This window comes from Coptis chinensis, chromosome 4, assembly GCF_015680905.1.
Source record: "Coptis chinensis isolate HL-2020 chromosome 4, ASM1568090v1, whole genome shotgun sequence".
Taxonomy (NCBI): domain Eukaryota; kingdom Viridiplantae; phylum Streptophyta; class Magnoliopsida; order Ranunculales; family Ranunculaceae; genus Coptis; species Coptis chinensis.
Window position 1 is genome coordinate 889,060 of NC_141459.1, and position 16,812 is coordinate 905,871.

General features: G+C 35.8%; 2 protein-coding genes and 1 long non-coding RNA gene across 3 annotated transcripts; 2 read left to right on the forward strand and 1 right to left on the reverse strand.

Annotated features, from left to right (window-relative positions):
• The first annotated feature begins 950 nt into the window (after positions 1–950).
• Positions 951–2,128, forward strand: LOC147501003 (Integrase-type DNA-binding superfamily protein). Its single transcript, XM_086606033.1, has one exon. It carries the CDS (start codon positions 1,126–1,128, stop codon positions 1,801–1,803), a length of 678 nt encoding a protein of 225 aa, XP_086462159.1. The 5' UTR covers positions 951–1,125; the 3' UTR covers positions 1,804–2,128.
• Positions 2,129–6,789: 4,661 nt separating this feature from the next.
• LOC147501004 (uncharacterized) lies at positions 6,790–9,039 on the reverse strand. The gene is made up of 2 exons (XR_015221209.1): positions 8,462–9,039; positions 6,790–7,922 (listed from the first exon to the last, which is right to left on the reverse strand). It is a non-coding gene; the product is annotated as an uncharacterized LOC147501004 (long non-coding RNA).
• Positions 9,040–10,117: 1,078 nt separating this feature from the next.
• Positions 10,118–15,862, forward strand: LOC147501005 (YbaK/aminoacyl-tRNA synthetase-associated domain-containing protein). Its single transcript, XM_086606035.1, has 12 exons — positions 10,118–10,279; positions 10,370–10,429; positions 10,501–10,554; positions 10,642–10,702; positions 10,800–10,876; positions 11,245–11,294; positions 11,942–12,024; positions 12,573–12,643; positions 12,730–12,871; positions 14,276–14,394; positions 14,476–14,574; positions 15,627–15,862. The coding sequence occupies exons 1-12, from the start codon at positions 10,238–10,240 to the stop codon at positions 15,720–15,722; spliced, it is 954 nt and encodes a 317-aa protein (XP_086462161.1). The 5' UTR covers positions 10,118–10,237; the 3' UTR covers positions 15,723–15,862.
• The last annotated feature ends 950 nt before the right edge of the window (positions 15,863–16,812 follow it).

Consider the following 16,812-nt stretch of genomic DNA (forward strand, 5'->3'; position numbering starts at 1 on the left):
ATGGGCAGAAAGCGCAGACCACTTCCCACGGTTTGGACATCTGCGTAGAATATGAAAAAAGAACTATGTCTATATATTGTGGTTAGCACCCGAGCAACTCTTTAAAGAGGTCAATTGCTCCAAAGAATTTTTAGTGTGAATGAAAGTCAGGTTTTGCAAGCGTAAGAAGAAGCAGATAGTTGAGAGTTGAGACGTTGAGTGGTGTTAATAAAATATATCTGGAGGCACGAGTCAGGACGCGGTTTTTGAACTGGTAGACAGTGGTGCAACAGCTAAGGCAATGGTTCCTGCGGCTGCGTGTTTTGGGTGTGGTATCTCAACGTCACTATCTCTATCCAATTTGCAGATCCTGGAAGCTGCCTTTCCTTGTTAGAGTATCCTTCAGCTACCCTACTCTTTCATGTTCATAAACAAAAACCATGTCTCCGAATTACTATTTTATCCCTGCAATTTTTGGTATTTCATTCACTTTTTTGGTGTCACACATTCTACAGTTGGACTTTTTTCATTAAACTTTTTCACTATCCTCATTGGCACATATCATATTCAGATGTCTAGTTTACAGCTTCAAAGTTACATTGCTGGCTTGCTGCTGCATTGTTCCAACATTTACATGAACTAATGATCTTAAGTTAATAATAAGTATTAGTTATCAATGCTGTGACGACTGAAGACCCATATAGTTGTGTGCTTATTTGTATTTATTTTCCGCCATGAAGCATTTTGTATTATAAAGTATAAACTATGTGTAGGGAATTAGGGATAGATGAGTCAATATTGAGAAACGCAGGGCATTGAATCTCTTTGCTGGCCTTCCCTACCACCATTCTCTTTCTATTTCCCACATTTAATTTCGAGTGTGCGTGTCAAAGTACTAGAGAGAGCTAGCTCACTAGAAACTATACCCCACCACACAACAGCACTAAACCCCTAGCTTATAAAATAACCCTTTTGCTGTATCTTCCTTTCTCATACCCTCTATCAATTCAGCTTACCATTCATTCATATTCAAACAAGCAGCAAGCAAAAGAAGAGAAATCAAGTAACCATCGTATAACTGTATCATCTCCTGACCATTTATATTCATTGATCATTAAGTTGATCTTGGGAAGCAGTTCATTAGCAATGGTGAAGACAGAAGACAATATTCAAGATCCATCAAAATCCATGCCAACATCGTCATGCAGGAAGAGGAAGTACAAGGGTGTAAGAATGAGGAGTTGGGGCTCATGGGTATCTGAGATTAGAGCACCAAATCAAAAAACAAGAATATGGTTAGGCTCATATTCTACAGCTGAAGCAGCTGCTCGAGCTTATGATGCCGCACTACTATGTCTCAAGGGGTCGTCAGCTAATCTCAACTTTCCAATCACCTCATCAATACACATTCCTGATACCATCATGTCCCCTAAATCCATCCAAAGAGTAGCAGCTGCAGCTGCCGCTGCTTACAATAATGAAGACATTGCCACAGGCACTCCAACCACCACCCCTAGCATTTCAACTCTCCCTCCTAACCTTTCGTCCACATATTCATCACCGTCCTCTTCACCATCCAATCACAATGATGATCATGATACATCGTCATTAATACCAAGTTGGCCTAGTAGTTATACTACCTGTGGAAATGAAGATCAATGGATGCACGCTTCTCCGGTGGATCCGTGGATTGATTTTGATTGCTTACAATCACCGAAGTATAATAGTCCTGACCAAATGCTCAATGCATGTGGAATGTTTGCCCCTCCAACGATTGAAGATTTTTACGAAGAAGGCGATATTCATCTGTGGAACTTTTGCTAGACCAACTTATCATCCATACAATCCAATACCAGTCCTCGCAATTCATCAATCATTCATTCATTTTTTGCTGTGACTTTTTTCATTTTTTATTTGAAAAAAGATTACTAACAATGACCATTTTCGTATATTCAATGTTGGGAATGCACATGGAGGCAGAGGCATATTTTCCCTCACTCATGTGAGTTCTTATATAGTATATTGTTTTAAATATATAGTTAAGAGTACTATTGTTAATTAAATGGTTAATAGAGTGTTGTGTAGACAATTGTATTCATGTTCTTTACTGTAATTGAATAAGAGGGAATACAAATTAGATCCTTCCAAATCTTCTTTCTTTCCCCTTATTCTTTTTTCTATTCTCCCCAGACATAAGACATTACTAATTTACTACAGAAGTACACAAAGAATTCAAAGGAAATGCGTTCGATATAATTAAACATATTGTTTTCACCTAAAATGTATTATTAAGGTCTATTTGTTGGAAACTTATGTGTACATATAATTGATTTGAGGTTTCTGTCCCTATCATCAGATCTTCAGATGGTATTTCCAATTGAATAAATAGACATAGAGCTCATAGATATATTTTTCAAGTGCAAAGTGCAAACTATCCATCAGGTTGACCAATTGCCTTGATCATGTGGAAAGTCCCCTTGTCCACAGTCCACGTGATACCCATACCCTACCAGTCATGAACTTTTTTTTTGGATTCAATTGACATATTTATGGTGGAACCTTACATTAATTTTCTAGGCAGAATGACGTAATAACAACTGAAAGAAAGCAAATTTTTACTCGATCGAGGGAGGTCGACGAAGAATGTTGCATGAAGAGGGCACGAGCAGGGGCTCAAGAGAAACTCAACTCCTTTAATTAATGGACGATATAAGTGACTGTTTCTTGTGCAAGGGATAACCATCTTACCATCTATAATAAAAGTTTGAAATAAACAAAATATTAATAGAACATAATCTTCCTCAAGCCCTCAACACTAAACTACTTTAATTTGATGGTTAAGTACTAAGTAGCAGTTAAAGTAGTAAAAGTAACTCGGAAGTCATGTATTTGTACTTTGACCCAGTGTTGTGTCTACATGACTACGTATACGGTATACCCTATGCAATGGGCCTACACTTTATCTAATTTAATTGATCTTAAATCTTAATAGGGAATTATCATTATTAACAAATAACAATAGCCTAGAGACGATATTTTGCCCCGTACTTCATCTAGCATCCAGATGGGAACTTATGAATTGGATTCATTGAATTTGAGGTCTGTTGTTAGTTGTGACTGCTCAGCTACTTTGGGCCTGAGGCTTCCTTTCTTTTATGCTTTTCACCCAAATGTATATTTTGTTAGAGCATCTGCAATGCAGGAGTGTAAATAGTATAAAACGTAAAGTTTAGAGCATTTTAGGTGGTAGTATCACTTTTTAATTTCTCTAAATTTGCCTCCAAAATTTAGAATTTTGCAGAAATCTAATTATAGGTGGAAGCAAATTTGGTCACATCATTTGTCTAACCACATTATTGGAAGTAAAATTGGGATTTTGGCGCATTGCAAATATCGTCCCACGTTTTTTTTTTACTTTGACCAGCACACCGCGCCACTCCTAATGTCACGTGGGTTTTTTTATTTTATTTTATTTTATTTTTTATTTTATTTTTTATTTTATATACTTTTGGAATGGTTGCGCAGCACTCCCATTATCGCGCGCCAATTCTAATGTCGCGTGGGTTGTTTGTTTAACTTTTGGAATGGTACATGCGACACTCTTTGTCACGACAATGGGAATGTCATGTGGGTTGTTTTTTGCGAATGGAATTTGCGGCCACCTAGAGTTGGTCCAGATTTGAGGATATAGTTTGTAAATTCCTGAAGCAAATCTGTAGGTGATGCGGCCACCACCAAGAGATGTGCGACAGTGGTAATGTCGCGTGAGTTGTTTTTTGTGAATAAAATTTGCGGGTACCTAGAGTTGGTCTAGATTTGAGGATAAAGTTTGCAAATTCCGGAAGCAAATCTGCCGTGATGTGATGCGGCCACCACCTAGAGATGCTCTTATACTTTTAAATTCAACAATTTATTTCCAATGGGACTTGTAAACTGTAGTTAATAAACTAATAGCTAATAGAGCAAGTGAGAAATTCCCCACTTGGATACAAATTGTTAAAAATCTCAGGCATCACTCCAAGTGACATATGAATTTAAAATATGTTCGGACGTTATTCCGAGTGACGCCTTTTTTAGTTATAATGTGTTGATTTATAATTTTTAAACTTTGACGTCACTCCAACTCTCAAAATGAAGTCCGAAGTTTAAAATTTATTTATTTTTATATCTCTATATTGGGGGAACCATAGAGTGTGAATATATACAATATATAAATTAGTGTGTAAGTAGAGTTATTAAATCCTATTGACACCTAGATAGAGAGTCTATGTGGAGGTGTAATTTTACACCCCCATTGGAGATGCCTTTTAGCCCTTAGTTGAAGAACAAGTCCCTGCGAGTTGCATACTTTGAAACATTGGCACCTCACTGGCTGAAAATAACATTTTCAATTTTCTTGGCAACCCCTACACTGTTCTCGATATATTTCAAGTCCAAAACTAAGTGTCTGTGGTAAGGGGCATGCATGCAACTAATAAACCTATTAAAAATTGATATCTAGAATATATTGACCATGGACTGACCAAGAAACAAAAGTGAATAGAGTAGATCTTTCATGATCTACGACTATACTCTTGTGGCGTGGCATGTGAGGATCTGGTCCCAAGCCCAGTGGGTTCTTTTTTGAACATCGTACGTGGTCTCTTTAAATGCCTTAATTTGGTTCCATTTTAGAATTTTGGAGCGTAGGGAGACCTCTCACCTGCTAACATTGTGGGCTATGGGGCCCGAAATCTACTACTGTCTTCATAAAGCTAATCTTGGAATCACATCTACCAAACGTTATATGATTCTCAAGTGCCACATCAATTTGTATAGCAAAGCACAATGGCTTCAGTCCAATTAAAACGTCAAGAGTATAAGATCATATATTTTTGGGTGCATACTTGTGTGTACTAGATCAGATCTGTAGGCCGGTCGATCTGGTATGTGGTTGGTAAATACAACCAAATAATACGATCACATGAAAGAAAAATTTGCTTTTAAACAGAAAAAAACAAGTTTATAGATTTTATAAATGAAAATGCAAAAATGACGATGATAAAAGAAAAGGTGTGACTTGTACTTTTTACCCTAGATCTCTACCTGGAGATGGGCGCGCTGTAATAGGACAGGCGGCCAGCAGCAGAAACTTATCTTGCCCAGGCTGTGACAAAATGTACGTTGAGATGGTTTGTTGCGCAAGGCTGCAAGGTGAAGTAGTTAATTGTCAAGCAAGTAGTTAATTATCGAGCACCAAGTAAATGGGGAAAAGGGTTTTTACCCAAACTCTTATACGATTGTTGAGAGGGGTACCTAGTGTAGGGATGTCAAGGACTTGAACAGGACTCATCTATGTTCAAGTTATGTCCAAATTATATTTACATTTAGAAGGTCCAAATCTCTGTCTAGATCCCGAAAAGCTTATTTAAAACACTATCCATCAAACTATTTTATGTAGACTAGAGTTAAAATTTAATAGTATTTATTTGAAAAACTAAAAAATAACCTTATTTTCGGATTATATCGGAAATATAGTCTTATCGGAAACATTTAGTGGGTGTTTGGTTCTCATTTTTTCAAAAAGTATTTTTCTTAAAAACACTTTTATGGTATTTATTCTAAAAAACAGTTTTCAATAAACATGTTTGGTTATATTTCGCCTATTTTATCAAATCGATTTCACACTATGTTTCTCCGATATATTTTTTGGCATATCATTATATAAATCACTAAGTCTAAAAAACATCCTGGGAGTTCATTTTTGCATTTAGCTCCAAAAAAGTGTTTCCTTCAAAAAAAAATAGTTTTTTAACTTAAAAACAAGTTTTAAATTATCATAAAACAAGTTTTGGGACCAAAAAGTATTTTGGATGAAAAACTATTTTTTTTAAATAGAAAAATAACACATTTATTTTTTCAAAAAATGTTTTTTCACTAATAAACACTTTTTAGCAATAAATAAATAGGATCCAAACACCCCCTTAAGTTATAAGTTCCTATTTTATTGGTTTGGATTCAATTGGGCTTCGTGCCTAGCCCAGCCCATTAACAGCCCTAACCTAGTCACCTAGTGTTACTCCAAGTGTTATCCATGGGCTTAAGAGAGAAAGTTGTGCAGGCTACCTATTAGATGATATTTTCCCGTGTGAATTATTTCTCAGGCATTTATTAAGTATCGTCTAGTTCTGTCCCTCACCTTTTTATTTCTTTCGTTATTGAGGTTCAGTCTCTTTCTGCTCAAATTGGATGTCATGTTTGGATCATTATATGAATTATGAACATAACAATATAAGGATATAAATATAACTAAAATCCATATGAAGATATAAATGCCACCAAGCCAGTTCATTTGCAGCCACAAAGTGAGAAAGAAGAACTAAGAGAAAAACCTCTAGGGGAAAATTTTTTCCAACCCAAACTCTTAATATGATGGGAAAATTTGAGAGTTTGTTTGCAAAAATTTATAGTGGGAAAATATAGGATTTGCCAGTTTTGTTAGTGTTTGTTTATATGGTTTTTTTTCCATGGCAAATAATTTTTCAACTTTTTGGAAATATTCTTATTTGGTTTTCAAACTCAATGAATGGGAAAAAAATAAATAAATAAAAAAAAAAAAAAAAACAAACAAACAAACTCCAACTACGTGAACTTCCCAAATATGGCAGGTGAACAAGTATCTCCATTGGAGAAAGAAACTTAAATCCAATATTCCACTTGCTCGAGAGCATCATCACAACACTAACACGATACCATCTGTTCAATGCCAACCAAAACCAACTTGATGTGTCAAGTAAATTGGTCGATTCAAAATCTAGTCCAACATAAGAATTTTAAAAACCAAATATCCCAATAAATTTAAGGCATGAACCTCAACTCACATATGCCACAACAAACATGACACAAAACAATCTAATCAACTAACCAGGAATCATCAAACTATAAAATCGAAATAAATTTTTGATACCACATTATAATCCCAACTTGTCATATCTTGTCTAGAGTATAACCAAGACCCGAGAAAAAACTAATTAATTCTAAAAACAGAGTATAACCACCTTGCAGCAACAGCACACAACACCTTGCAACAGAACAGTAACAGCAACAGCAGCATGCATGTGCAGCACCCAACAGCACGCAGCACACAATCAACACAGCAGCAGCAGCACGCAATAGCAACAGCAGCAGCAGCCACCGAACCACCATAGACCAGACCACCAGTTCACACAGACACAGCAGTCACCACCAGTTCACATACACACACACACACCAGTCCACACACATGACACACCACCACACACAGCAGTCACCACCAGTCACTACACACACAACCACCACACACACACACCAGTCCACACACATGACACACCAGTCACTACACACACTACCACACAGTAGTCACCACCAGTCACTACACACACCACCACGACACACAACAGTCACCACCAGTCCACACACACACACACACACCAGTCTACACACACACACACCAGTCCACACAACACCCACAAGAGTCTGCACACACACCAGCAAGCACAAACACACACTCCCATAGTCATGCAAAATGCAGAATCACATGCACGCATACAACCATACACAATCACACTGCTTGACCTTCGGTACAACAGCAGTTGGGTTAAGAAACTAAAAACTTAAGTTGGTTTCTTTTCCCTTGTAAACAAACCCTCACATCAAATAACAGAATAGCATACATACTTTTACAAGCTTCCAAGCTTATTGGATATATCATCAAGGCATGAAACGCCAGGAATCTCTTTAATCGTTGACTTCCATGTCATCAGCTCATCTTCCAAGTTTTTCACGCTAAGATGGATCTCTTGTAGTTTGAACAACTCTGATTCTGCCCGCTCTCTGTGACCCTTCTCTTCCGACAAATTCAGTTTGATTAACTCGTTGTTTTCATGAGTGGATTTCAACTTCCTTGCTTCTTGTACCTCGCACTCCTGATTAAAGCCAAGGCAACCAAAAATGACACTGTAATTATAGAGAAAGAGAATACAAAAACTTAGAACGCATGTGTAGGGAAGAAAAAAAATCTTCAAATATGACATGAAAATATTTGCAATTTCACAAAATTATCTTATCTGTTTCATACACATCCATTCTTTTGTAATTAAAACACCAGTGCCACTCTTTTGTATTTTCGTGTTGATATAAACAGCTAAGTTAACTAGTTAAGCATTAACCAAGAGAAGAATTAGGCTCAGTTTGTTGACATAAGACATGAAAAGTCCCATATGATGCATATACACAAAGAAGCATGGAAACATAAAGACCCAATATTAATAGCTAACAAATATCAAGAGTCATTGTAGAAAACTAATGGGCCTACTAACCTAAAGTTGTGAAACCATTTTTTTTTTTTTCAATAGAAGTCAATCAAGTAAGGAGGCCTGTCACTCTCTTAAAAAGCATAATGCACGGTAATGTACAGAGGAACAGCACTTTCGAAAATCCAAGATCAAGAGGGCGATGAACTTACGTAATTCCTGAGCTCTTCTTGCAGATGCTTCACCAAAACAAGGGTCTCTTCATTAGATGGAGATGAGAAAGTAAAAAGCTTCTTTCCAGTTTCATGTTTCTGATGCCAACACTGCAGAAGAAATCAGAATAAAAATTAACAAACAACCTAGAGCTGTCATACAGTTCGTGCCTATAAAGACATAATTGAGTCATAATTAAGACATTAAACTGTGAGGGAGAGATAGAGAGAAGTGAGAGAGGAGATCGAGCAGATGAAGAGAGAGATGCGAGCGAGAGAGAGACAGAGGAGAGCCACTATCTCTTGATTGAGAGCGAGCTGTGAATGAGAGAGGGAGATGAGAGCAAGAGATGATGGCGGCAAATTTTTCTTGCCGTAGTGGGCAAATTTCAATGGGCAAAAGAGTTTAGGGGGAGAGGTGGATTCTATTTTCCCACTTCTAGTGGGAAAATATCATTTGCCGGCTAACAGAGAATAGTGTTTGCCAGTGTCTTTAAATGCACCCAAACACCGACAAATGGTGCATCTAGTGAGAAAATAAAATTTGCCACCCCCATTTGCCACTAAACAAACACAGCCTAAGGAACAAGAAAGCAGGGCCCAAAATATCGCCGAGATATCCGATATCTCGCCGATATATCTCGGTAAATTGGTACACCGATATCGATTTTTCCGAGATATATCCACCGAATATTGAACCCCTTTTTTCCGAGATATATCGAATTTCCGATATGAAAGTTTATATCACCAGATAATCGATATTTCAGATAAACCGATATATATCGGTTGACTTTTTACCAATTGTTAATAATTTATTATTGAAATTTCGAAATATCCTATATATCCGATATATCGGATGATATTTGGTGAGATATCCGATATTTTAGAAACTTTGGATCCGGTCACAAAAAAGAAACCGAGATATCCGATATATCCGATATATCCGATATATCTCGGTTTTTGGGTACACCGATATATTAACCGATATCGAAATTTTGGGCCTTGCAAGAAAGATCCATATTCTAATTATATGCAGTCATCATCATCATGTAAACACAACAGCACCATATAGTCAAAAGGAGACAAAGGCCCTACATTCCCAGTTTCCCACCCACTATTAGGTTTGTATAGATGTACACATAATACAAAATATCCCGATATATCGCGATATTTGGGAATATCTATCCAGATTTCAAAGAAAGATATATAAATATCACGATATGTACAGAGATATATACAACTGCAAATATCGGTGATATTTCAATGATTTTTGTGATATTTGATGATATTTTGTGATATTTTGTGATATTTTGTGATATTTTATGTATATAACAATTTTATTTAATATTTACCATTATATTTCAAATAAATATAAATAATGTATCATGATATATCAAGAAATATCTACAATATGTCAATATCCACGATATTTGTCGATATTTTGAATATATCTACGATATTTGCATGTAGAACAATATCAAATATCCCCAAAAAGAAGAATATATCCACAATACGTATCCAGAAATTGAATATCGATAAATACCTATATCCTGATATTTTGTACTATGGATGTACATGACATTGGGTCCAATAACAATTCCAAGATCAAATAATGCGGTGAGCACTGCAGTGAATCATTTTGGGCTTAAGGAGTTATGTAAATGGGCCAGGCTATTTTAAAAGCCCGTGATGAAGCTACAGGTCCAACTATCCAAAGTATAAATACTAGGGCACATCAGATTCAACTTTCAAAACAGAGAGAGAGAGAGAGGAGTGATGGAGGGGTATTCAAAGGATCAGCTGCTTACCCGTTTAAAGGTTTTTTTCTCATCACCTCCTCTTCTATAATTATATTTTGGTAGATTATATGTTTTCAGTTTGTAACTCTTTGTAAATTATTATACATAGGAAATTGGAATTGAGTATACCCGTTATGATCATCCAGTTGTATTGACAGTTGAAGAACAGGTAAAACAAATGTTGCCCAATTATTTAATAAATCAAGTTAAGAATGTTTTAACATTTTTTTTTTTAATCAGGCAAAGTATATTGGGCATTTGAAAGGTGGAATAAGTAAAAATCTATTGTTAAAGGTATGGTTTCTTGAAGAGGCGGTTTTTTAGGTGTTGTAGTTTGTATTTTACATGAATTAAGCGTTGTTGTCGTTAATGTGGTTGTAGGATAAGAAACATAGGTATTACCTTGTTTCAGCTTTGGCTGGTACAAATGTGGACTTGAAAGGTATTGACTCCTCATTTTAGTCAGAATGTTGTTTTATTTGAGTCGTGTAACTTTTTATATATATTGTGAGAGTTGTTTGTGACTTTGGAGTGAACAGTTTTGTCTCAGCGGCTTGGTGTTGGAAAATCGGGTTTGCGAAAGGCTCCTCAAGAAGCTCTGCAAGATATACTTCAGGTGGTATTTTCATTTTTGTATATGTTTCTGTAGCAAAATCATTTTCTTGAACGTATTAATCATGGCATCCAAAAGTTTTGAGCTCTTTATTGTATGTTGGGATTCATTTTATCTTAATTAGAATGTTTTTTGAATCTGAAGCTCAGTGTGAAATATCTCTTTCCACTTGAAGCATTCGCTTGTGTTTGGTCCATAATATGAAATTAGTCAAATTACTGGTCAAGTTAATGAATACGGCAAATTTACTCCTTTCTCATTCATCTAAACCTTGAGTTTTGAGCATCACTTGTAAAAACAAAAAATGATTTGTGTCATCACTTGAGTACCTTTTCTTTTCCTATACATGACTTGTGTCATTATTTCTGAAGGTGCCATTGGGATGTGTTACACCATTTGCTTTGATTAATGATTCTGCAAGGTATGCCTCGACCCTAGATTACCATTTCTTTTTGTCTTTCCAAGATGCACATACCAATATTGTAATTCTTCGGGTCATGCTGTTTATTCAAAATACTGGATATTGAAAAGAGTCATTATAGTGAACATATCGATGGCTTCCTTGCCTTAAGGAGAAACATGGAATAAGATTGAGGAAATAACTTCCTACCTCGTTATGCTTTTAGCTGTGCAGTACCTTATCAATTAAAATTCCATCTAAGGAGAGTTTTCCTATACTTTTGCACACTGCTGAGCTCCATAAAGCTCACTTGACCTTCTAAATGGATTGGGGAATTTATGCTTTATTTTTTATATGTAGAGATATATTTGCTATTTTTCCTTTTGTGGCCATGATTTCACATTGTTGCTTGTATTGAAGTAAACTTATGTATATGCTCTTTAGACGAGTTGTTGCAGCATGGATATTGTCAAGTATGACTGTTGACCCTGTACAAACTATTTGTGTTTCTGTAGAATACCATAATACCATATCATCTGTGGCTTATCTGTGGAGCTAAATTTGTTTTCTTCATTTGAACGCTTTCTTAGTTTGTTTATATACCTCATTTTTTATGTGTATAGCGAATGATTTTACAGTTTTTTCAAATCTTTTTATGCTTTGTGAAGAAATGTTTCACTACTGTTGGATCAAGGATTTAAAGCTCAGGAGTGCTGTTTTTTTCACCCACTCTCAAATGACGTGACCATTTGTAAGTGAAAAGGTTTTTTAAAGTATTAAGTTCTTTGATCAACTCCTTCTCTGTTGGAAAAATGTCTTTCTGGTTTATATTTTTGACAGCTTTTTATTTACTGTCATTGTCTTACTGGGAGCATAATCTTTCCTTCTATTTGAGGCAACTAAAATTATTAGTTTTATCTGTTGTTAAAAATTACCGTTTTAATATTTTGGAAAGTTAAAATTTCGATATTTATGTGATCTGGAGCATCGGTGAGGAACCCACCATAAATCCAACTAATGTGGAATTTGAAATTTTTTTGATAAGCAGTAGCAGTCATTGAGAAACCTTCCATCTCATACTTGTAGAGTATCCAATCTATTTGTATTTTGATGAGTGAACCACAATGCTTGGGTCTTTAGTGACGTTTTCTTGTAGGTTCTCTTTCTGAAACATTAATTTATAATTTCTTAATAGGATTTCCACATATCAATCTTCATGCGATTGTAATCTTTGTTTCTGGTATAAGTTTCCCGTCATTGTGAGTGGTGATGCTTATTATATATTGCATTTTTTATCAGCTCTCAAGGCCAGCGACCTTGACAAGTTTCTGGTTTCAATTGACAAAGACCCATCATATGTTGACTTGGAGGTGATAATTGTTTATTTTGCAGTGTTATTTTGTTTTGTCATTTTCCCTCGTGCATTTTAAATAACAATGATATTGCTTTATAGTAGGCTAATGTCGTGATAGGGAAGGATCAACCTCCTGATCTCGCTGCTCATGTTCCATCTAGTGCATCACCAGAAAACTCACTTTCTGAGGAACCTACTACTGGGAATCATGTCCCCGTGGCAAGCAACCCTAAAATTATCAATGGTACACAATTTAAGTGCTGAAAACATCAAGCTTTTGCACTACTTTTGTATTTGTATTTACAGAAACACGTCTTTGTATGCAATTGTTTGTTGCTATATAGTCATAACTTTGCCATCAGGATACATTCTGTATACTTATCATTTCTTTTGTCGAACATAATTTGACGTAAATAATGAGAAATATAGTCATAATTTGTTGTAAAGAGACATTCCTTTTTTCTTTTTTGTTAACATACGTTCATTGGACCCCATTGAAGCAACACTAGATTTAAGGGGATAGAGAATGGAGACGAGACTTCCTCAATAATTTTTCCAATGAACTGGTACTGACTGCTGAGATAATAGAAGGAACTTTGATCTATCTGATAAAGCTCGTAGACTCTTAGTATCTGTTTTCGATTAGTTGGATCCATAAACCTTGTCTATTTTACGACTTATCTGCCAACCAACTGTATCATCATGCCAATAGAATATATGTATAATGTGTTGTTAAGATACAAATGGTCAATCTTCAAGTCATTACAGTATTTCATGAGTTGGTCCTATAGTTGGATGGGTTAACAAGTATTACTCCTCCCCCCAAATACACACCAAAAAAAAACACGGTCAATCCAATTTGACTTTTTGTGTGTGTGTATTTGGGAGACCCTAATTTCCCATCTAGTGGGGAGATCCTAATTGGCTCATCTAGTAGGGGGGGGGGTAATACTAGTTAACCCTAGTGGGATATCTCCTAATGGAGAAGGAGGTGGGTGACTAGTGCAACCTAGGAAAGCAGGAGTCAAGACAAGGTTAGTGATGGGCAAGGCAAGACTTAAGGAGGCCGGTGACAAATCTTCTATTTAATTGAGTTTTTGTATCGGGACTCCTGATGGGATTTGCATCGGGTTTTTGTAGATATAAGTTGGTGACAAATCTTCTATTTAATTGAGTATGGGCGTACACAAATTTTTATAACATTGAGTTTTTCATGACAAATCTGACACGTTGTAGACTCAGATAGATTAGGGTGCCATTCTCATTCACTTTGGTAACTGCTCAATATTGCTAAAATCCATTCTTCTTGCCCATGTAATTCCTGGACACTCATCTCAAAGGAGGCCGGTCAGATAGATCAGATCCTATTGAACGGACAAAATTGCATGCACTGCTTATTTATTACTCATTTGTACTTAATGCCTTTAGAGCAAAGATAAAATGGGACTTGCTGCTGTTTGCTTCATTTTAGTGTCTGATCTCTGCATATGTATATTCTGCAGATAATCCCCAAGAAACTACCCAAACGAAAATAATCAGAGTTTCTTAGTGTGTACTATGTAGGCTTTTTAAGAATTCTTGCTGTTGGATCTTGTGTTCCATAACATCTCTCTATAGTTACTGATTGTTTCTCTCTTATTACCTATAGCAAAAGCTGCAAAGCAGTCAACTCCTGCGCAAAGACAAGATTCTCAGGAGTCCTCCATGAATGTCAGGAAACTTGTTGATCGACTCATTGATAAAATATCTTCCTTGGTGCTCTCAGAGGTGAGTAATTAATGTCTCAACTTTGCATACTCCACAATTTATCTGATGTAACCCACTGACCCTTGAGAAATGATCGAGCAGATCACTTCGGATTCTATTAAACAACATGGGGAGCAGCTTGGAGTTGTTGTAGCTGATAATATTCAGAAAAAATTAAATGTGGATCTCGAGAGCTTAATTGTGAGTATTGCTATAAAGACTTAGAGCTTGGTTTTCTTATGCCTGTCTTTTCTTTCTTTTTCATTTCATTTGTTTATGTGTTAGAGTACCATGTTAACATCTGTTTTAATGGTTGCTTCCTAGTATAGTAAGACCTATTGTCACAAGGGCCCTTTGGTGACAATTATTGATAAGAGTTTCTAAATCGAAACGATTGTGCCAGAATCCATTCCAAGGGATACGGGCTAACTTATAAGTCCAATTATAAGCAGAAAATGGGTTTTCAGCCTTTCTTGTTATTAGTTTATTCTTGCATGAAAAGGGAAATAAACTCTAAGTTGCTGTATAATTGAAATCGCACCAGATATATCATGTGGACAGTAATGTTTTGTTTTTCCCATCAATATAGTGTTGGACTTCTTAAGTTTCTTTGGATATATTTGTAAATATAATATGACTATGAATGAGAAATGATATGAAACTCTTCAAAGAGCTGCATCGAAGCATATATTAGAACGTTGGATAGCTTTGTGTCTTACAACATGAATTGGCTTGCTTAATCTGTTAATTAAACTGCTTTGAGAGAAGACACTGAAGCAAGCTAGGAGCTAATTCGCATGTGGCTATATAAAATGATAGTGCAATTAGAGTTGTGTTTAGATAGTTAGGAAGCAAAAACACTTTTTGACGGGTTATCCTTGACTATCAGTGCATTCAACTTGTCCTCCCTTCATCTTCAATTTTGCCTCAATGCCTTGTGTATATTTATTTGGCCTGCCTCGTACATTTCTATCTTTAGGACTTACTAACCTGTTATAATACTTATTTGTTACTGCCAGTGTTTAGTCACAGCTTTCCATCATTTTGTAAACCTGTTTCAGAATCTCAAACTTAACGGCCATTGCTGAATATTTTAGTTGCTATAGTGTCACTTTTAAAACCATAGTTAGAGATGTGATCAAAGGTTTTTACCACGGTACTGTATTTGATGGTAACTGTGCTCCTGTAGTTTATTATTTCTATTATAACCTTTTGTATTTGGTTTCTGATCGTGAATGTGTACATTATTACAGATGATGCTCAAGAACACAGCCTATGCGGAAGGGTATCATAGTGCTGAAAGTGGATATGCGCATCTGAGCAGATTTCAATGCCCGCCACCGCTATAGTCACCCTATGAATGTTCTTTTTTATTACCTTCTATTTACTTTGCCACATCAATTGTAGTTTCTATTAATTAAAAATCTAGTTAGCTACTCCGAACTCTTATTAAGTTTAATACTAGTTTTGCACTTATTCATTTCAACAATTTCGGCCTGAACAATTAGTTAACAAATATATTTTGAACCACATGTAAGTTTCACGACCAACAAATAACAAATTTAATTTGAAAATTCGTTACTGCAGTAGACCTGTAGAGCATGTGAACAATTTATGAAGGATGATCCTATCAAAATTAAGGCAGAATACTGTTAACTTCATGACTAAGAACCTAAAACTGAAGGAGTGCTACTTGCATTTCTAATTTTACAGTGTGAGACGTAAGTTCATACTTCGATTACCTATAACATTTTCTTCTTGAAACTTTTTGGTTTCATTAAATTATTTGTATGAAATGCACAAAATGTAGGCCTAGAGATAGGACTTCCAATGCTAAATTACAAAAGTTACGCCACAGCTTGGAGAGCATGATCTAGCCTTCTATAATGACCACAATCTTATAATTAGGATAATTATCTGAAAAAAAATATTATCAACTAAAAATTTCTATCTTTGGCTGTCCAGTTCCTTTCAAATTGAGACAAACCCTCCAAACCCTCCTTGATTAACCGGAGCAAAATTGAAAAATCAGAAAATATATGGTCAGTATCAACTATATTTACAAAATTTCTCATATTGAAGAAAAGTCGAAAGAATAAAATTATACCAGTGGTGGCACTGTTTGTAGTTTTCCCCTTATCTTTTGATCTGCGATGACGGTAAAAGGCAAACAGTACTACGAGCACAACACATAACACGAGTATTCCAATGGACACATAGAGTGTAGTATGGCTCTTCAGGCATCCGTAGAGAGATAAGGAAGTAAAACAATAGAACTGGTCAACTGGATTAGTATTTCAAAACTCCTGCCTGAAGTAAAAGTTGGGAATAAGAATTTGAAGAAGGGGACACATAAGATTTCCCTAACCAGTTAAAAACAAAGTGCTATGATTTGGGAAGCTGATCAAAGGAGCAACAAACACAACAACATGGATTTTG